The sequence below is a fragment of the Syngnathoides biaculeatus genome, chromosome 8, assembly GCF_019802595.1.
Source record: "Syngnathoides biaculeatus isolate LvHL_M chromosome 8, ASM1980259v1, whole genome shotgun sequence".
NCBI classification, from domain to species: domain Eukaryota; kingdom Metazoa; phylum Chordata; class Actinopteri; order Syngnathiformes; family Syngnathidae; genus Syngnathoides; species Syngnathoides biaculeatus.
Window position 1 is genome coordinate 22,790,453 of NC_084647.1, and position 21,812 is coordinate 22,812,264.

A 21,812-nucleotide genomic window follows, 5' to 3' on the forward strand; every position below is an offset into this window, starting at 1 on the left:
AATTTTTTGATGCAAATTGACTGCAGCCAAAGTCGTCGTCTTTCAGCTTGTCCCGTTAGGGGTCGCCACATCGTGTCATCTTTTTCCATCGAAGCCCATCTCGTGCATCCTCCTCCTCACACCCACTGTCCTCATGTCCTCCCTCACAACATCCATCATTTGACTGCAGCCAAAGTAAACAAAAAAAAGAAACAAAGTTGTCAACAAACCACATAAAGTCATATATCATTTCAAATGCCTCGCTGAGGGCATTCCAGATCTGGAGCTATGTGGTCGGTATACACTTAGATGATGACGTAATGACATCCAAAAACTGCTAATTCAATTCACTAACCTGCACAAAATCAGTTCATATTCAGCTCAACTTCTTCGATAATTTAGACGTGAAGTGATTCACTCAATGTTCTTAAGTGATCACGAGCAAACACAGGCGATCCGTCTTTGACCTGCGCTCTTCCTCCTCCATCCCGCCGTGTGTTGCAGAGCTCCAGGGGTGTTCTGAAGAAATCCCAAAGCCGATCCTTCATCGCCACGCTCAAACAGAAGGTGGGTGGGCTTCATAGAAGCACTTATTGTGTTTCAATTGATTTGCGTGGCTTCTCGAAGGGCTCCTTAGGCAGAGCCGAGGCTTCGGACCAGCTGCTAATGAAACAATTTATCTTCATCCCTTCATCTGCTGGCCTTATAAGTAATTTCTGCTCTACACACACAGACATTCAGTGCACTAATTTCTGTGATGCACACTATGAATAAATTATTCATATCTACAGGATGCGTGCACTGATTTAAGATGGTCTCTTAATTGGACATTTTCTAAACATACAATAAACTTCCCAATGGTTGCACTGTGTGATATATATATTAAGATCCTGATGAAGCTGTAATCCAATTTTATTGTTCATCTATGGATTGTATTGATTTCTGTATTAATTACTGCAGCAACCAGTCCCCACGTCATTATTATTGTTGTATATTATTGATACAATATCAGATCAATGCTTCCTTTTTCTTAGCCGCTTATCCTCAAAAGTGTCGCGGGAAGTGCTGGAGCCTATCCCAGCTGTCAACGGGCAGGAGGCAGGGTACACCCTGAACTGGTCCCCAGCCAATCGCAGGGCACAAAAAAACAACCACTGGCACTCACAATCACACCTAGGGGCAATTTAGAGTGTCCAATTAATGTTGCATGTTTTTGGGATGTGAGAAGAAACCGGAATGACCGGAGAAAACCCACACAGGCACGGGGAGAACATACAAACTCCCCACAGGCGGGTCTGGGATCGAACTCGGACCTCAGAACTGTGAGGCCAACACTTTACAGCTGATCTACTGAGCCGCCCACTAATACACACTATATATTATTATTGTTGTTATTATTATTGATAACTCACTCAGGCTACACTTGATCATTGGACACATGTATTACAGTATGTATTTTATTTGTAGTTTTTAAATGCTATTTTTATTACTCTGACCTCCATGCACCAGTTTATTTTGTTGTACTTTGTTATTATGTATTGATTTACTACCATTTAATGTAAATGTATGTATTTATTTTTTTTACAGTCAAAGCTCTCTGCCTTTTTATATTTTGTGACACGTGCGTGAAGTATGCGCCTAGCAAATACATTGAGCAGACATATGGGGAGCTTTTTCGGGTTGTATATTGTAGAAACAGCCGAGTGAAGCGTATTCTGATTTTGGTGTGTGGGTTGCCCAGAGGCACTCCAAGTCGCGACTGACGTGCCAAAGTGTGGAAAAGGAGGAGGATGAGCAGGAGACGTCCACGCGGGATGCCGGAGGACAGTTTAACAGGTGAACTTGCCGGGAAACTCTCACATAACGTCATCACTGCTCCGCGTTAATATTGCCTGGATGAAACTTGACCTGTTTTGACATTTGACAGCGCCACGTTTGCACAGGTTACCACGGAAACATGCGCCTGTTAATCGTTGAAGACTCATGAGGGAATCTTGAAATAGTGAAAGAGTAAAACAGCATACGATCACGTGATGAGCAACACAAGTCATAGAGAGTGGCTTGACGCAGGCATAAGATCTAAATTATATCTAAAAGATCATAGCTATTAATGCGATCATTCTTGTAACCTGGTCCATCCAATATGTCTAAATTAAACATGCACGGTATGTAAGAGTTGAATAATGGCCAAGCATCGGCCGTGTTAAGTGAGTTCACTGAATGTGAATATATGCATTACTAATTTGTAGGCGCAGTATAATTAAATAATAATGTGTTGTTTATTTAATCTTATGTTTAGTCATTCACTGCCCTCTACATTACTCCACATTGAAAGCGCACAGGTTTATTGATTCGTATACACATTATTATACATGCACCACCTTTTCCTCATTTATTTAAAACAAACATGGTGACGGAGCATTTAGTGATTATGCTGCACACAAATAGAAATAGTTGCCAGCAGAAGTGAGGTCAGCCCCAAGTGTGAATGTTTTTAGGTCCAAAAAAATCAAAACACATTTTTCTCATGCTTTTTAGAGCATTTCCACTTTTAAACCATATTTATTGCACTGTATTCTGTTTTAATTATGCTTTTTGTTCCATGTTTTTGCCAGTGTGTGCCCAACAGGCTATGAAGTATTGAACGACAATATTAATTAATAACAATTTGTAATGGTCTCAGACTTGTTGACATTCAGTACAAGCATTCACATCATCAACTTTATGTTGGCTCATCATATGTTGGTATCGCCGCGTTGTTGGAGTTGAGAAAGCTACAGTCTTGGTGTCTCTCTGCTTTGATAAAAGTTGTGAGTGTTGCCAAGCCAGCGGGTACAAAGTTCATGTCAAGTCATTGATGTTCAATTCCGAGTACATTTGCAAGTCTTTTCACATATTTTCAAGTCAACAGTCGTCAGAGTCATGACTTGCTATGGGACTCCAGTCCACCTATCTGTGTACAGAAATACTCTCTCTCTCTCTCTCTCATCTATCTTATCATGACTTGAGTACAAGTCATGTAACTCAAGTCCATGTCTCTGTGTTCTGTAATACTCTCTCTCTCTCTCTCTCTCTCTCTCTCTCCCCCTCTCTCTATATATATATATCTATCTGTAAAACATGAAATGTTCTTTATTTTTCTTGTTACTGTGCAAATGCGTTTCCTTGTGGCTTCTGCGTGTCCGCGGGCCTGGTTACATATTCATGGTGTGCATGTTCTGCCACAGTCATTGTGTATTGTGAACGTGTGTGTTGATGGGTGTTGCTCCCGCAACCCACGTCACGCCGTCTTATTAAGATTCTGCTTGTCTTCAGTGTGCTTACCTGGCGTTTGCGAACTGCCTTTCTGATGGACATTCAGTCTTCCACCGTCACCCTCAGACTGTGTTTAGATGTGTGCATGTATGCATGCGTGTGTGTGTGTGTGTGTGTGTGTGTGTGTGGTGTGTGTGTGTGTGAGAGAGAGAGAGAGAGAGAGGAGAGAGAGAGAGAAACCTACTTACATACATAGAAGTAGAAAAATAAATAACATGAAAGAAGCAAAAAAATAAAAATGAAAAAAAATGCCTTTTAGCTTGTCTAGCACAATTCAGGAAATTGTTGTCAGAAAGATTTGAAAAAAATACAAACATTTATAAATGATACTTTTTTTATGACAACTTATGTTATTAAATTTAAAAAAACATGTTTTGGCCAATAAAATATGTTTTAAAATGTACAGGATGTGTGTTTTTAAAATTAGAAATCGAACTGCACTGATGAAATAAAACAAATAGAGTAATGAAAACATTTCAAATATAAAAAAGACAAAGATGACAAATTTCAGAAGAAAATACAAACCGATAAGGGAAATCATACAAAACATTTGACAAATATACACAAACATTATTTTAGAATGTTAAACATGATCATCATGCCACAAACTTTGTAATAAGTACAAAATATATTAAAAAAATTAAATATCTAAATTAATATAATAAGTATAAAAATAAATCGAAAATCTACCTCCAAAGAATGTAAAGTGTTAGATGAAAAAGGAACTGTGACAAAACCACATAACAAAAATGACAAAAATATGTAATAGAAATACACCAATATGAGAAGATATATATATACAAGCACTTAAGGGTGTAAAATGTAAAATAGAAAATTTTATCACAAAAATAACTGATAGTAAAATAATGAAAAAAAAAGATACAATGAAAACATTTTTTTTTTCTGGTTACCTTCCGCTATGTTTCATAACACGATTAACTGTTTTGCCGCTAATGAGTACAATGTTAAAATTTGTATATTAATCTAAAAAAGTAATCATGCCTTGATGTAGGGGAGGAAGAAAGAGGAAGACGATGAAGCTGAGCCGAGATCTGTCAAACTTGGTGGTGTTCACCAACTCTGTGGCCTCACAGGAATGTCTCAATGAAGGTGACACCAAAGCACCTGCAGACTCAAACGTTGTGGCCTGGATTCTTAAATCCCCCCAAAGCACACTTCACCCGCATCTGTCTTCAAAGGTACGCCCGGTGACGTCCTGTCATTCAGCGAGACGCGAGCCCAGTCGCTGGTCAATCACCGAGCCGAACACTTCCTGGCTTTCAATCAGAGGCAACTGTCGCGGATTTATCCCTCGGCGTACCGGATCGACTCGTCCAATTTCAATCCCCAGTTCTACTGGAATGTCGGCTGTCAGTTGGGTGAGCTCCTCTTCTGCATTTCTGCCTGCTCGGTGGTAATGACTTTGTTTTGTTTTGTTTTTTATGCCTTTCTCACGGAACAATCTCATCCGAGCATACTGTACCTTGCTTGTGCACCGGGGAACAAAAGAGGGCCCTTCAATTGTCCAAATTATCTTGAATTAAAATCTAGGGGTAACTAAGAGGTTTCGTCCACCCCTCCATTGGTTCAGCGATTTATTAAAGACCCTGTAAGGCATTTGGAGCATTTAGTCCCATTCATCGAAAAAAAAAAAAAAAAAAAATCACTGGTGTGGTGTGAAGTTACTTTTTATTCCAAAGTCCTGAGTTCTTATTCATTCCCTTCAAAATAAAAAGCGTCAAGCTAAAAACAGATACTGATATTAGTTATAAAGAACACCGAGGTAAATGTTCAATTTAGTTTATGCTCCAGGCTGTTTAGAAAATGGATCTCACTTTTTTGGCACCCTTTATTTAAACCATGCAAACTTTTTGGACCCAGCCTCCTATAAGAATCAGAACAGTTTGGAACCAGAATCAAAATGAGGAACTGGAATCAGAACCGCTGAAATTCAAACGATACCGAAACCTAATGCGCTCAGCTTCAGACAGTCTCAAGAGGGTCTTTATTTTGTATGATTCTGGAATTTAATTTTACGTACTTTACGATTATTTCTTCAGTCAAATTTAGCAGACTTGTTAACAACATTCTTCTCTATGGTGTGTCAAGACTTATTTTTGTTGCCACTTTACATTTTACCTTATATTTTAAGGCGTGTGTCCAGATACTGCAGTACACCACATACATCCTCTAACCCAGGGGTGCTCAATGCGTCAATGATCGCGGGACGGCAGTCTCTACGCAGATATTTTGCATTGCGCGCAAAAAAAACAAATCCAATGCAAGCTGAAAGTATAACATAGAGCTATTCAGTGTGTGGCATTTTGCAATGCAATTCAATGAGTGAGCGATGACTGGTTGTTACATCCAATGGCACAATTCACATACGTACTGTAAAAAGGAAAGGAAGAAGCCACTGGTTTCTTTTAGGCAGCACACGGAACTTTCTCTAGCAACGGCCGCTGCTCCGCCACACTCTCGTTTTCCTAGTTTACCTTGCACCCGTCCCACATCCGCCCTCGTAAAGACATACACTCATAATTACAAATGTTACAGTATTTACACAGCACATCAATGTGTTTTATAATAACAGCGTCCACCACCACTGCTTTAGTTCGCAACACAGTCTGGGCAAAGTAGAGCAAAGACGAGCTAGACATGCTGCTTATGTTTACTTTCAATACTAATGGAGAAAGTTAAATGCTGTTGTTTTAAGATGCAGTGACTGTCAGACTACGTGAATAATTGAAGAAAATGTGGTTCAACTAGATGAGATTTTCTCTTTTCCGAGTGGGAAAGGTTTGGTTTAAAGCCAAAGTAGGATGAGATGGTGTGTAATTTTAAAATTCCACCTTGGCACAGCCTGATCCAGTCTCCCCAGTTTTAATGCACTACACCACCACCACCACGCACGATTACGGCACAGGGATGACTAACGGTTGCTAGTTGGAGACCTGGCAACCAGTGTAATAGGATGGGTGGTAGGTTTGGGGCCTGTAACCCCCTCCACGTTGGCTCTCGGGCGAGATGGCGGTCTGTCCTCATTCGACTTTCACTTACAGTATAGTAACATGAACATGCAGTAGCACCCAGGCTAAAGCACTACTTAGTTTCTGAGTCATCTATTATTATCTGAACTTCACTGAGTTGTGAAGTTGCACTGACAAAACAGGAAAATTGCTGAGCCCCATCAAAGACTGCGCCCTGAATATTAGAATCCCATTAAACTTTGATTTCTAGGCCATCTAAAAGATATGTATTTCCTTTTTATTCATTTCTGCACTTCATCAAATAAAAAAGGACAGCCCGCAGTCCTCAGGCATTCAATTGCAATTTGTGATTGTCATGCATTTCGGCTGCTAGAAAGCCAGCCAGTCTCGGTGCAGTTCGACCGCGGAGAAAGGCGGGACTTAGTTTGAAAGACAAATGATGGAGAGACGAGTAAAGAGCTAATTTTCCTTTATTGATGTCTTCATACTTTACGCTCATTACACTTTTGCGTACAGAAGGTAACACTCCCCTGCTTATCTCGACAACCAAGATCAAAGACATTTCATGAGGTCAGATATACTCAAAGTGGTGGTTACATATTCCATAGTTTCATGTTTGCCTTTCAGTGGCGCTCAACTACCAGACGGAAGGCCGAATGATGCAGCTCAACAGGGCAAAGTTCATGGTGAACGGAGGCAGCGGATACGTACTCAAGCCCCCGCCCATGTGTAAAGGTACTGCAACACAGTTCAGTGGAACTTCAACATTAACCATTCGTTGTATTAATTAAAGAGATGTTGTATTTCAATAAATTTTATGCTGTACATCTGTATGATAATGTAGATATTGCAAGCATTTTTCTGTTACCCAACATCAGCGAGAGTTCAAAAACCCACTAGCCTCGATTTCTGATGCCAAAACAAGTTCCTAAATTGTATGTATAAATATGATGAGGTAACAGATTTTTGTGGTTTCACAGTCGTAACGTAACTTCTGAGGGAAAGCGGAACCACAATGTGGCCCATGGCAAAAAATGGGTTTGACACCCCTGTTCCATGGCTTTCTGACATTTTTTACATTTGCTCTTGTCACATTTTGGTATATTTTTATATTTTTTTATATTGATTTTAAAATGCCAAAGGTAGGAAATGTGTAAAATATTTAGATGTCAGTATTTATATATATTTTGGTAGTATTTTCATATTTAATATTAACATATTTTTATTATTTGTACTATTTATCTGTCTTATTTTTGCACATTTTAATCTTCATTTTAGGTAATGGCTCTAAGTGTGTTTTTCCACATTTTGGGGATGTCTTTATCTGAAGATTAACTGATGTTGTACCTCACTTGCTTCTAGATGCGATGCGACCGCAGTGTTTCAATACTGTAGAGTGAAGCCCCCCCTCTCAGACTTCTGATGTTTTTGCATCCCCTGCAGGCACCTTCAATCCATTTAGTGACGACCCACTTCCCGCGTGCCCCAAGAAGCAGCTCGTTCTTAAGGTCATTAGTGGACAGCATTTGCCCAAACCGCCGGATTCCATGCTGGGGGACCGTGGAGAGGTACTGAGAAAATTAGATACACCCAAAACATTACCACGCCTGAAAACAAACAAAAAGGTTTCACATCATTTTCTTTCCAGAAATCTGTGAATTTGGCAACTAATCTGAACTAAGGCATGTTTATTTTTAAATGTGTTGTTGGTGGCGAGAATGTGAAAGATATAGAAACAAAAAGCAACAATGGAACGTCATACACGCTTGCAGGACACTTCATTAGGTACACCTGCGTTAATAACCAATAAGTCTAACAGAACGAGAAGAGTGATGGGTTGTGACCACGTGACCTCCCACACCAACGCTGGTCATTTGCGGCAATGTTTTTATTAGTGTATGACAATTTTATGCTACATGGCTGTTTTACAACGACGCTTTGCTCATCGCTCGACAGAGTGTCTCATTTCCGTGCCGTCATTTCCATGACATTTTTGGTGTGCCACCAACTGGGCCCGCGACAGGAAACAAATCAACCAGTCACTAAATTTAAAAAATTAGATGTTGAAGAATACAGAGAGATGTTTGAGGAGCTGACAGGCTTAATCAGCATTTTGCCATCTCCTCTAGGATTGGGTTGGGTGAATATATATATATATATATATATATATATATATATATATATATATATATATATATTTTTTTTTTTTTAAAGAAGTTGTGGATTTCACCTTTAATCGCAAGAAGCAGGTGTACCTAATGTTGTGTCCCACAATACTCGTATCATATCACTGCTGCTTATTGACAGAGACAAAAATAACAAATAATAACAATTTGTGATACGGTATTGCTGTGGAACATTATTGTCCCTTCAGATTATTGATCCATTCGTGGAAGTGGAGATTATCGGTCTACCCGTTGACTGCTGCAAGGAGCAAACACGTGTAGTTGATGACAATGGTGAGTATAAAGAAACAAAAACAAAACCAAACAAAAACATAATTGACAGACAGGATTTGTTTGCAGCCCTGGTGGGATCAAAGCGTTAGATGAACCAATTAGAGGCTAAAGAGAAGCGAAGGGGGGCATTGATGGTGTCCTCACCCCATCATGTCTGTTTAGATTAATGGGGGTGCGATAAAAGCCTCCCCAGCTATTTAAACCTATTATTTGACATGTTGCGTGTAATAGGGTAGATGCTTTTTTTTTATTGTGAACATCGGACCTGGTGACACTGCGACATAGCATCCCTCCATCAGATCCATCAAACACACAAAACAGCCCTCCCGGGGGCGCAAGGTTCACAAGTCCTGGCTGTCTGTTTTAATTCATACTTAATACTCAGTGGTGATTATCTTTTTAAATAATTCAAAAGTATATTAAATAAAGTGCTACCTCGAGTTATGCGGACCTTCATTTTCATTTTATATGGACACTTGCAGATTTAAAACGAGAGCAGGTCACATATGTAAATACCGGAATTTTCGGCCTATAAGCCACAACTTTTTTCTCACGCTTTCAACCCTGCAGTTTATGCGGTGATGCGGCTCATTTGTACATTTTTTTTCTAACGGCCACAAGGGGGCACTCGAGCGGAAAAGGTATGAATGAGATCGTTGGAATATATGTACCGTGGAAGTGACTTTTACTAGTCCGGCCCTGTTAGCGCTGCGCTACCGTGTTACTGCCGTGTCTCAGTGATTTTTACTGGTATGTACTTTTTTTAACTGGCCCTGTTAGTGCGGCGCTGGCTTTAGCATGGAGACCCTAGTGTTAGCATTAGCGCGGCGGCGGTAGCGTTAAACTCTCTGTGTACCATTTTTCCTTGTTAAAATCTCATGTTTCAATGTGGGTTTCATTGGCTTTTACGCAGCGTATGTATGTACCAAATGGTATTTCCTCTACAAATGTAATGGGTGAGGCTTATAAGCAGGTGCGCTCTGTATGCCGGGAATTACGGTAGTTTAGCAAATGAAAGGCAGCATAATGAAAATGTTTCTTAAATGAATTGTTTTTATATACATCCCAAGAAGACGTGATATTATTTTATGCTGTTACTCTGTAGGTTTCAACCCAGTTTGGGAGGAGACGCTGTCCTTCACGCTGCACATGGCCGAAGTGGCTCTAGTGCGCTTCCTGGTGTGGGATCACGACCCGATCGGACGAGACTTCATCGGCCAACGGACGGTGGCCTTCAGCAGCCTCATGCCCGGTTCGTGTGCACCATTCCCGATTGCCCCCGGTCTCATTGCAGCTTTAATATAGGAGACGATTAGACAGACCTGACCCAAAACGACACGACACGCTGTCATATTTCAAGAAATGTTCCATCTCATGGCTTTGACAGCATGATGGCCGTGGGCTGCATGTTTTGTGTCAGGTCCGCTTGAACTTGCTGTCTTTTAAATATCTCCCCCCAGGTTACAGACATGTCTACCTGGAAGGCCTGACCGAAGCGTCCATCTTTGTGCACGTGTCGGTGCATGATGTCTACGGAAAAGTGAGTGTCCTGAATCCTGTCGAATGGAGTGTGAAAGGCTTTTTATGCGTGTGTAAATATATTTTGGAAGTGGGCCAGAGGAAATGAACTTTTCTGAATTTTGGGCTTGTCCGCCTTGATCCTTTTGTCTTTCTAGTGGAGTCCTCTAGTCCTGAATCCCAGCTTTACCATAATGCACTTTCTAGGATCCAGCAAGGTATCCGGATGCCTTTGTGAAAGTTGTGTGGTGCTGCATGAATTGTAGGAAAATGCATGAACGCAAAAAGAAAAGTTCTTTATATTTGGGTGTGACCCAAAACACTCTCACAAGCCTCTTTCACATGGATGCCACAAAATGGCCACATCACAGCTGTTCCAAAAGTTTCCCTTCCCAATTAGACACATTACGAATACCCACATTTTTGGCGTTATCAATGACAACCTGACAGAATTTCCCAAACATCAACAACTATTTTCTTTCAGACCATTCAATTTAACTGATAGCGTACAATCACACCCACACCTTTGCCAGATTTTACAGGTCACGTAAAAGGACACAACTGCACTTTCACAGAGAGAAATACTATACAAAAGTAACAACAATAACATACCCTGGCTTAAATCCAGCCTATTATTCCAATTGGAATTGTACGGAAGTGTAGTGCTGCCACACACACAAACACCAAAAAAAAAGGTTGCTACCACATTATAATGCGATATGGTTCCCATTATAATTTGGTTAATTACACGTTATAATGTGAATCGTTTCACATTTTTCAATGTTTTCATTTCATTTCATTTTTCACACATTTCAGAAAACTATAGGATGCTAAGAATAAACTTACATGTCGTTGCTCCATGGGTTATAGCCAATCTTCATGCAAGAGGTAATCTTCGGGTACACCACGACTCCGTAAAAAGCTCACCAAATCCATGTTTTGTGCAACACTAAATGACTAAATGATGTCTGCCGCCCACCTGAACCGGGAGTAATTGCCTTTTTTTTTTGAAGAGGGGTGAAATTTATTTGGCAGCAATACATTTCCGTACAATGGGTTGAAACCCCTAACCAAATAAAAATGCTTCAGAATAAATGGGTCGAAACGGAATGAAATTTCCTTCCGTTTCATAGGGGGAGATATTCATGTACCCAAACTGATCCAAAGTGACTTTTGATCAGGTAAAGGGTTAATCAGAATGTTGTCAGCTTGTGTTCTTTCTGTGTATGCTCTTTGTTTTTGAAATGTGCAACAACATCATCATTTGCCCATTCAATCCATTCAACGCAATGCTTGTATTAGCGCCTGGAGGAGGAAAAAATGGGGGGAAAAAACTTGGAGGATTCTGGAGGACAAAAAAAAGAAAGAAAAACTGACTAAAGAGACTGAAAAAAAGTGTAAAATGCCAGAGCATGCCGTAATCAGATATTTTGATACTCAGTTGTCTTGAGAGTTTAACATCAGGTGTTAAAGTTCCTGCCTGCCTCTTGTCACAGTTTCGATTCTAGTTCCTAAAGTTGAACATTTCTGGGCATTGCCATTTGACATAAGTGCCATTCACGCAGAATAGTGATTCGGAATGAATCGTCACAATTTTTTGGCTTTCTACAAGCAGTCTAAAAGGGGAAAAATTATTAGTGTTTTTTCAAACTTGGAATGTAATATAAGCATGCTTGCATAACCCACACCATGGCTTTTTCCATTTTACTGTTACATACCACTTGGGCTCACTGTGTTTTTTTTTTTTTTTTTTTAGGGAAATCAGCTCCGAGGTATCCGGGGTTTGTTCAACCGCTCTTCCAAGTCTTCCGTGGATACGACCTCGGCGGGCCTCCGAAAGCGCTCCATCAGCGACCACCTGCTGCGCCGCACGGCCAGCGCCCCGGCGAAGGGCCGCAAGAAGACCAAGATGGCGCTGTCCGAGTCGGCGGCCTCCGTGTCGGAGCACAAGAATGGTGGGGGTGTCGAGACCGTCGGGGAGGGTGTGTCCGGGACGGAGGCAGGGGCGGAAAAGCGAACCCAAGCCCGGCCGACCCTCGCCCACAGACCCGTCTCTATGCCTTTAGACAGGCTTCTGCAGGGACAGCTAACCCTGTGCTCCGCAGACAAGGAGCATGACTTGGGTGCCAATGCGGTCATTGGTGGGTATCAACTTTCGCTTTTAGCATTGTTATTATTATTTTTTTAGCCAAATCAGTAGTCAATTTTATAATTATACGGATTTATGATTAAATTAACCATTCTACTCTTTAAAATTCATGGTTAGACAGGATCAGTCTCTAAAAGAATACAGTGGCACATGCAAAGTTGAACTTGTTGAGCATTTTAAGATGGCTTTTTATTTGGTTTTGGTTTGTGTTTATTTATTATTTATTGATTTATACCACCAGCAATGACCAGGAGCCAAAATGTGATTCTCGAGATTGAATTGGAAATGGATCTTAATGCGACATAGCAAAGCGTGACATCCATCTCTGTCCTGGCTGCTTGGCACAATTTGACGGAAGGGGCAATCGCTTGACCTCAGTTCAATGTGCGCTAAGCTTCTTGTGGAATTTCATTTCAGTTCAGTATTTAAGTCTTATCGCTAGTATTTGGTCTCATCGTGTAGTGTTTAACTTCTTTTATATAATTGTATGGTGTCAAACAGATTTTACTTTTGGCTCTGGAATTAATGAAGACCAAATGAAGGCAACCGATTGACTAGAGATTTTTTTCCCCCTTTTTTTATCAACATGATTTGTCGTACAAAATTATAATTGCAAAACAGATTGAGCGGCTCCTGAACTTTGGAGGTTCCACTGTACTTTTAACTGGATGATATGACTTAAAGCAACAGTTGAACTTCTTCATCTAACCTATGCGCAGTAAACCATGTGAACTGACAGAGTACCACGTGCCCTCCACGATGCCTTAACATTCCTTTTCTGTTCCATCTTCATTTGTTGTGCTTCTTTATAATAGAGAAGTGACTAGGATGTTCCTGCAGGTAAATCAGAGTTCTACGCCTCTTGTCTGAAGGTTGCATCATTCCAACGATATGCCAGTATTGCGTCCTCCCAGTGTATTCTATTTTGTCCCTTTTCCTCTGGTTGGTGCAATCTCGGGTCAACACGTTTCTCAATAACAATTTAGTATCAGGTTTGCAGTCCTTTACAGTGGACTCCTGCACTCAACAGGATAGCGCCTAAGTCAGAAGCGTTGTTCCATTAGCATTTCTTTCATGTATTCAGGAACTAAACCATTTAGTGATTTATAGTCCAGTAGCAGAACTGTAAAATCTATTCTAAAACTGACTGGAAACCTGTGTAAAGACTTTAGAATTGGAGTTATATGCTCTGACAGGTTTGTTCTGGTCACAACCCGAGCTGCAGCATTCTGAACGAGCTGGAGCTTTTTCATGCTCTTTTTGGGAAGCCCAGTCAGAAGACCATTAAAATAGTTAAGTCTACTTGCGTTTAAAGGATGGATGAGCTTCTTCTGGTCTACTTGACACAGCGCCTTCGCTCTAGATATGTTCTTCAGATAGTAAAAGGCAGTTTTTAGTAATTGACTGTTATGACTGTAGAAGGTCAGGTCAGAATCTATTAGAACGGCAAGGTTTCGGACTTGGTCTTTGCTTTTTAAAGATAGTGAGTCCAGGTATTTACGAACTGCAATCCTTTTTTCTTTATTGGCAAAAATAATTGTCTCAGTTTTGTTGTGGTTTAGTTGATGTTTGATGTGAACATTTGGGATCATGCAGTTATTTAGACAGTGGAAAAACACCTTAATTGAACTATATAGTCTTAGCTATGATAGTCAAAACTCAAGTTCTGGAAAATGTGACTGAAGGATAGCATATATACAAGATGAACAGTGCAAAAGTGCTGACATTTTTTTTTTAATCAAGCAAATTAGTTCAGTGCTGTTTGTTCAAGCTCACTTTAAAGCCCACTGTGTGAGCAATTGCTACATGACATCAGAAATAAACATGAGACTATACTCGATGCAATGAGACATCAGAATAAGCTTTATTTGGTCAAGTGTGTAAAAAACAAAAACAAAAAAAAAAAAACCACCCAAGGAATTTTTCTCCGGCAGACAGTGCCGCTCTGGTATGACATACACAACAAAGCAGCAAGAACAAAGAACAAGAGACATTTCTATTAATAGTAACTATTTCTTATAAAAGTCATCCAAGATCTTCTAGAACAGATACGAGATAAGTGTGTCAACCTCCCACATTGTGTAAAACTTGTACAGAGTCCCTTTACCCGTTCGCGGTTCCCGTAATAGTTGTGCAAAGGGAGATACATTTTTCTCCCAAAATACATATGTGCTGTACATAGTATTTTCCCACAAAACGTAGTATCAGTCTGCTTTCTTGCTCTCTCTCTCTTCTCCTATAAAATTTCTCTGTGCCTTTGTCAACAGCCACAGGAGAACGGTGCTATTCTTCAATGTCGTTAGCGCGTCTCGTTCTGACTGAGGCGTTCAATGCGATTTTCACAGCATCTTGTGGTATGATTTTGAAGTGCAAAACAAACGAACCCAAACCAAAATAATATGACCCATCCCGAGAAAGTTCTGTGCAGCGGAAAAGGGACAATTAAAAGTGATATGAGAACTATATCGCTATGCCATTTGTTCCCATTTTATCAATCCCATCTAATCATGTATTTTCCCGATATGATGTTTGAAAACATGGACTCCAGAGGCTCATTCTTCAGCTTCTCCCTTACAGTTGTATTTGGTGATCCATTTGTCTGTGGTGTACATTGTATTGGCTGTATTGTTAATTGTTTTCATTGCTATTGTTGGATGGCATGATGTCCTAAATTTAAGAGCCTCATTTTCATGGTTTATACATGATTTGTTTATAATTTGTGTATAATTGTTTCCACAGGAACTTACCCGTTTGACAGACCCAGGTCTTCCTCTGTGGATCTTCACACTAAATCATCAGCTTCCATTCAAGAAAATATCCAATCCCCATCTAAGATGAACCATCTCTGGAAAAAGGATCTCAACAAGCCGCAGGAGGCCTCTTATCTTGTTGTCGGTGATAACATTAGAAATGAGGACGACTATGTCAATTATCAAGCAGCTTACCAGCGAGTCACCCAATCTAAGATCCGCTCTGCACTTTCCACCAACAACCGGTGCCGATTAAATAAACCTGAAATTTCTTCGACCACCACGTCTTTCACAGTCTCATCTTCCGTGTGCTCATCCTCGTCTTTATCTGCTCATTCGTCTGTCGCTCCTCTTTCCCCCGTCAACATGGACCGTGATGTGAAGAGTCCCAGCTCGCTCCATGACAGCACCATCTCCAGACTCATTGACGCCATGTCCTTAGGCCAGGACCAAGACACTCAAGGCTCCATATCAGCTCTCATTGGTCAATTTGAATCCACTGCTGACCAAAATGAGTTTAATTCCTCTCGTGATCGGGCTCTTTCTCCTCTTAGAGAACATCAAGATGTCAGGTCCACTCCAACAATGTCAGCTCATCAGAAAGATCCTCAAATTACCACTCCAGGAACAAACCTTTCACCATCCACGATTCCCCAGACAAATCCTGCCCTCTTCTCCAGTCCAGAAACCGCTGACCTCGAGGAGGTCTACACCATTCTAGATGAGGAGATGCTGTCGCCTCCTGTTTCAGTGTACAACCAATCAATCCATGTTCAGACAAATACACTGCACAGCATAACATCAAGTATCTTGGCTTCTTCTCCGTTAAACGTGACTCAATGTTTACGAAGCCAGGGCAATGTGTGTTGGGAAAATATTCCCACAAATGGAGGCAGGATTGACGATCCAGAGGAGGTAGAGGAGAGTGTGTACGAGGAAGTGTTTGATCCACCAGCACCTGGAACAGAACAACAGATCAAAGATCGAAGATATACACTTTCACCAGCGAATAAGTCTTTCCAGTCATCCCATGACCATGTCTGTAATGGTTTTGCAGAGGTGGAGGTGAATGTCGATGAGGATCCGACAGAGAAGAGGTTAACCACACCAAGACATTCATGGAAGACCCTGAGTAGTCTAACGAAACACAACGCCATTTATCAAAATGAGTCCTCTCCCAAATACTCCCAACACAGACACCCTCTGTCTTATTGTGGGTCTCAACAGTGCACAACAATTTCACCGTGTCCTTCCCCGCATCATAAACCTTCATATCACGGATTGAATCAACAATCCAGCATCCAGCCCTCTCAAACACACCGACCCACAGACTCTAAGATTTCCCGACCAAGACCTCTAAGCCATAATGGCTACCCAAGTCCTCAAAGCAATCCTTTTCATTATAATAGAGACTTTGCGCTAGAGAGAGGCTTCAACAGCAGCCTGACCCCAAACTGTTTTCACCAAGGAAGACAAGTCAGCCAGGCACCCAGCGGTTTTCATCAAGTAAGACATGGATTTAGAGTCAGAGAGGATGAAATATCCTTGCAAAATGGGTTCTCATCTTCAGAAAATCTCCCAACTCACGCTGTGCATTCACCAAATAGCTGTAAGGGTAGAGGCCTTTATTCTCCTTCTTCTGATTTTGACGCAGTGTACAACCATGTCAACTATGATGGCATTATATCCTTATCAAAGGCTGCACCCCCTTCAGTATCACAACCATGCTATCTAAGTCAAGACCACGTTTCAACTCCAAAGAATTCATGGAACCAAAAGGTAACTTTGTCACAGGTACAATCCAACAACAAAGCTCCAAAGATTTCAACTTTGCGGTCTTTATCAACCGGTCCCCAGTCGAATTCTGTGGATTTGACCGTCAACACTCCGTGTAAGTCCAAGTCTCTGGGAGATTTGACGTCTGAAGACATATCATCGAACTTTCAAAGTAAATACCACATCATTAGTCGCAGTTTCATCACTCCACAAATGAAGAAACAAAAGAGGATGGGAACCACGGGGGGAGGAACTTTCCAGTCCCAATCTCATGACCCGCTGACGGAACAATTGCGCAAACTGGTCAATCTGGAGGTTGAGGATAGCGAAAGAGAACTCTCCAAGTCTCCTCACTATGATCAGGGAGTGAAAACCTCACAGACACCCAGCAGTGAACCCTCTACTTCCCTGGATATCGACGACTCCCCTATACCGCTCACCCGTCGCTTATCCTCCCGTAGCCAAAGCCGAGTGCGCCATATCAACAGCCGCGCCCGCGAAAGACAACAAGACTCCCTGAAACCACGCTCAGTTGGCACGGTCAATGGCACCACCACCATAGGCGGCGTGGTTTTGAGGAATAAACCAGCCTCACAGAATTCACCTGTGAACAGACACTCTACTGGCTCTTATATTGCAGGCTACTTAGGCCGGCTGGAAGACAGGGGACTTCCTGAGGGAGCTTGTACATCATCACAGTATGGAAACAGCGATCAACATGCAGATCACTACTGTACCGATGATTCGCTTCCTCCTTCAAATTCATCCCACTTTTCATCAGAGCCAGAGGTCTACTTCCTACTCAGACTCTAGCTTTCACAATAAAATGAGAGAAAGGCCAGAGTGTGACTATACTGGTTGATCAAGGAATTCTAAACTTTGTTTTCTGTGCAGACCAGAAGGTTTTCCCTGAAGCTGGACATACACTGTACCATTTTGTTCGTGTTGTGTTGACATTCCAACTCACAGGTGTCAGAAAAAGACAAAGCTAGCAAATGATGCGTTAACACTGGATTGGGAGCTACCACTTTGCTGCTGTTCCACTGAAGTCCCGTAGGTGTCGTGATCACAGAGATGGAAAAGGGCTCAAGAGTTTGGAAAAGACAGTCATAACTCACCTTCAATTGTGCAAAAACACTGTCGCAGCCGGACATATGCATTATTTGATTGTCGCGCAACCATTTAGTGTCTCTCAATCGGTCCTTGTTTTTCCGTGTACACGGTATGTGGAATAAAAAGGCTTTAAATCAGCCTCGACTGTAAAAGTGAGCCAATGGAAGCTCACTTTTGCAAAGCCATACATCGGAAACATGGAATGGGCAATCACGACGGAGAACAGAGATCCGACATTTTCTTGTTCCAAAGAAGTTCAGTGATAGAGTTTATGACTTAAGTTACAAGTCAGTCATTATAAATTATAATTTGGCTCCTTTATAAGATAAATATGTTTAACAATGTGAGAGAGAGTGAGGGAATGCCATTAAAATCTACAGTCACGCTTTAATCTTCTTATCACTACGAAGTCATGCGACAAATTTGAGGGTTTGTTACTATTTACACGAGAAAGCATAGAGAGCTACGCTAACAAGATTATCTCCGGGATCCTAATTGAAATGTTTGCACGGGACTTTTGCCTTTAAAAGGATTGCTATAGTAAATAGACAGATGGGCAGTTTAAATGATCGGAGATGTTGTTGTACAAAGTCTCAATGCGCTAGGATGCTCTTGTGTTCATAAGATTAAATCCCAAGGCATTCGATGATCATTTTATGACCACTTTTGGATTATGGTTAAATTATGTAAACGTGGTTGAAGGTGTTTTTTTTTTAAAGTTCTATTTCCAAAACTAAATCAGGTAAAGCAATATGGCTGACTACTTCGTCATAGTCCCTCTAAAATAAGCAGGTGCTCATTTGCTCTGAGGTAAGCAATATTCTTGTATTACTTGTAGGCATGTTAATTATATCTGTGGCGGCAGGAAGCTTCACCAGCTATGCTAACAAGGTTAGCTACGGACTCCTAGTTGCAACATTTCTTTAGGCCTATTTTTAGCTTTTCAAATTATTTTAAATACAAAAAAAAAAAAAAAAACTTGGACGCTTTAGAGGAAATTGTTTTGGAGTGTTTTTTCCCCATTTTGTTTATAGTTGATCTTTATTCTGTCAGTTTTAAGTTACCTTCCGTATTGATTTGTTTTGCACAACTTGTCGTCAAATCTGCAAACGACCGATAAATGCAGGCTCCGTTAAAACCTCTGCGATTGTCTGCAGAGTCCGTTGAATCTGGTCAAATGATAAAAAGGTAAGCAATATACTTATAATATTCGTACAACAATGAATTGCATTATTTACTTGCATCATTTTTATGTGGCGAATGTCACCATAGAAGGAAAAGGTGAATTTGCACAGTGTATGTCCAGCTTTACAGTCAAAATGACACAACATTGTGACCGCATGAAATTCACGTTTGAACTGTCAACAGTTGTACTAATTAAAGTCTGGCGGTGTATTGTCGAAATTCTGCTTGATATCCAAATAAGACAGATGTGTTTTCATTGTTGTTGTGATGTCAAAACTGTGACTCTGAAGCAAAAAAAAAAAAAAGCTTGGATTATGAAGCAGAATGTGTGTGTGTTTTTTTTGTATTACTGGAATGTTTCATTTTTAAATAACAAGCGAAGGTCGTCACCATGAAAGTCTTCTCATTCACCCGAGTATTTTCTTTTAAGTGTAAATAAGTCCGCTGTCGTCTTGGATGGTGTTTTTCTTCTGGCTGTACACTGAACGTGTTTGTGTGCATGTTACCCACGTGAACATGTCGAGCATGACTATGCACTCGTTTACACAGAAGTTGTTGCAGCTCTGGACAACTTTTGCACAGAATGAACAGTTGCACTTGAAGATGAAGGCTCACCCCGGGTGCCATCTAAGCGTGTCAACTTCTTTGCTTCTGGACTTGTTGCCGTCTGTAGTCAGCAAACAAACAAACAAACAAAAAATGATTTGGATCTTTCAAAGCTTTTATTTTTTTAATTGCTTTGATACAGAATACAAACTCTTGTCTATTCTGGTGATTTTTATTTTGTACAAATTGTAACAGAATGCAAATAAGTGTATAGTGGTGAGGCTGGGGAAGGGAGCGTAGCAGGGTTGTAAGTGTATTATTTTTTATTGTTTCCAGAGTAGACCGTCTCTTTTCTTTGTATTGTTGCTCATTTGACAACTGTGAGCATTTTCCTACCAATGCAATAAAAATAATGAAGTATTTGATTTCCACTGATCTTGTGTTGTTGGCTCTTCTCTTCAATACATTTTGGAAATTTGGTTAAAATTGTAAAAAAAAAAAAGTTAATTATAAGCCAATTTATTATTGAATAAAAAGTTTCAAATAAGAAATTGGCTTAACACGTCAAGGTTTATGGGACCGATCAGCGAAAAAACGATATCCGTTTACAAGATTAAGCTATGCGTCTGTTTAAATGACCTGTTGATTTACTTTGCTTTAAAAAAAACATATTTACGATAAATAATGTATCTTTGCTCATCTACTGTATTTATGCCAGTGAGCCATAGTGAAAGAACAAATTAATCATCTTCAATTAGATGGCTGTAAGTACATACAGCAAATAATACAACTACTTTTTGTGAGGTGCCGTAATTTAAATACATTTAAAACTTATTTTATTGTATTCATGAAAAGTTTTAGATTAGATCTGTGATGGAATTTAAGATCAGTTCTTTAGAAGAAGTGTACATTTGAATTTGATAATGCTGATGATAATTTATGAATGTAGGAATTGGCTTCATTTTTTTAGACATCTTTTATTGTAAGATACAGCAAGTATTATTAAGGACATTAATGTATTGATTTTATTCAGAAATGTAATTAATTTAATAATTTAACATGGTGTTTATGTGACTGATTTATGAAGGCTAAAGATAGATGTGCATTATTACACATATGCACTCTGGAATGCATTTAATAATATATCAATTTTTCTCAGTATGAATGCAAGTGCGAATGATTGTTTGTTTGTGCGTGCCCTGGGACTGGCTGGCAACCAGTTCAGGGTGTTCCCCACCTTTCACCCGAAAATATCACGGCTTGACTTCATTGAAATTCAATTTCCTTTTATTTCCGAGCACAGGAGCCACCTCGCTTCACTTTGCAGAGCTAACAAAGCTTTTAAAAGCGGTCAGGAAATGCTCACAAAATTTGCCATTGTTTACTCATCCAGTGCATTACTTTTATGACGCATTCCAAATAACGTTTGAGGATTTAAATGTGTCATTCATGTGACCAGGCCTCACATTCACTCCATAATAAATGCGCAACAGGTAATAAACAGCCCCTAGAAGGCCCATCATACACAATGAGGTATAATTGCTGATGAAATGCCTGTAATGGCGCCGACAAACGGCACACCTGTCGCTCTGCGCGAGCAATTCCCCGGTTCAGCATTCACACCGTCTTATAATTAATGTTTATGAGGCAGAAGACCAATGACTTCATCCACACAGCATCTGGCCTCTGGAATTACATTTCGGGACATTTTGAAAGTAATAACTACTCTATTACAGTTAGTTTTCTATTCAGCGCTGAGTACGTAATAGCTTCCCATTAACCTCCGGACCTTAGATGTGATCCATCCACTAAAGGCCCGTTAAGATTTTCTGGAGGCAATGATTTGAGAGTTATAGGTCTTATTAAGTACATCTTTAAAACGTGACTAAATAAAATGTGTGTTTGAAGGTGTGGCTGGGGGATACATACAAAAGACCCAATAAAGCACTAAAATTAACCCCCCTCCCCAAAAAAATCTAATAATGATCATTCGTTTAAAATTTCAATTTAAAAATACAATACAGCAGATTCT

General features: G+C 40.3%; 1 protein-coding gene across 1 annotated transcript in view; it reads left to right on the top strand.

Moving 5' to 3' along the window:
• plch1 (phospholipase C, eta 1) overlaps nucleotides 1–20,205 on the top strand; it is a 73,017-nt gene extending 52,812 nt beyond the window's left edge. The window contains exons 14-24 of the mRNA XM_061827356.1: nucleotides 484–546; nucleotides 1,721–1,815; nucleotides 4,307–4,404; nucleotides 4,494–4,673; nucleotides 6,912–7,019; nucleotides 7,728–7,852; nucleotides 8,659–8,743; nucleotides 9,849–9,995; nucleotides 10,204–10,283; nucleotides 12,018–12,402; nucleotides 15,150–20,205. Coding sequence (XP_061683340.1) covers nucleotides 484–546; nucleotides 1,721–1,815; nucleotides 4,307–4,404; nucleotides 4,494–4,673; nucleotides 6,912–7,019; nucleotides 7,728–7,852; nucleotides 8,659–8,743; nucleotides 9,849–9,995; nucleotides 10,204–10,283; nucleotides 12,018–12,402; nucleotides 15,150–17,749 — 3,966 coding nt within the window. The 3' untranslated portion in view covers nucleotides 17,750–20,205. The remainder of the gene's footprint in view (nucleotides 1–483; nucleotides 547–1,720; nucleotides 1,816–4,306; nucleotides 4,405–4,493; nucleotides 4,674–6,911; nucleotides 7,020–7,727; nucleotides 7,853–8,658; nucleotides 8,744–9,848; nucleotides 9,996–10,203; nucleotides 10,284–12,017; nucleotides 12,403–15,149) is intronic.
• Nucleotides 20,206–21,812: the final 1,607 nt, after the last annotated feature.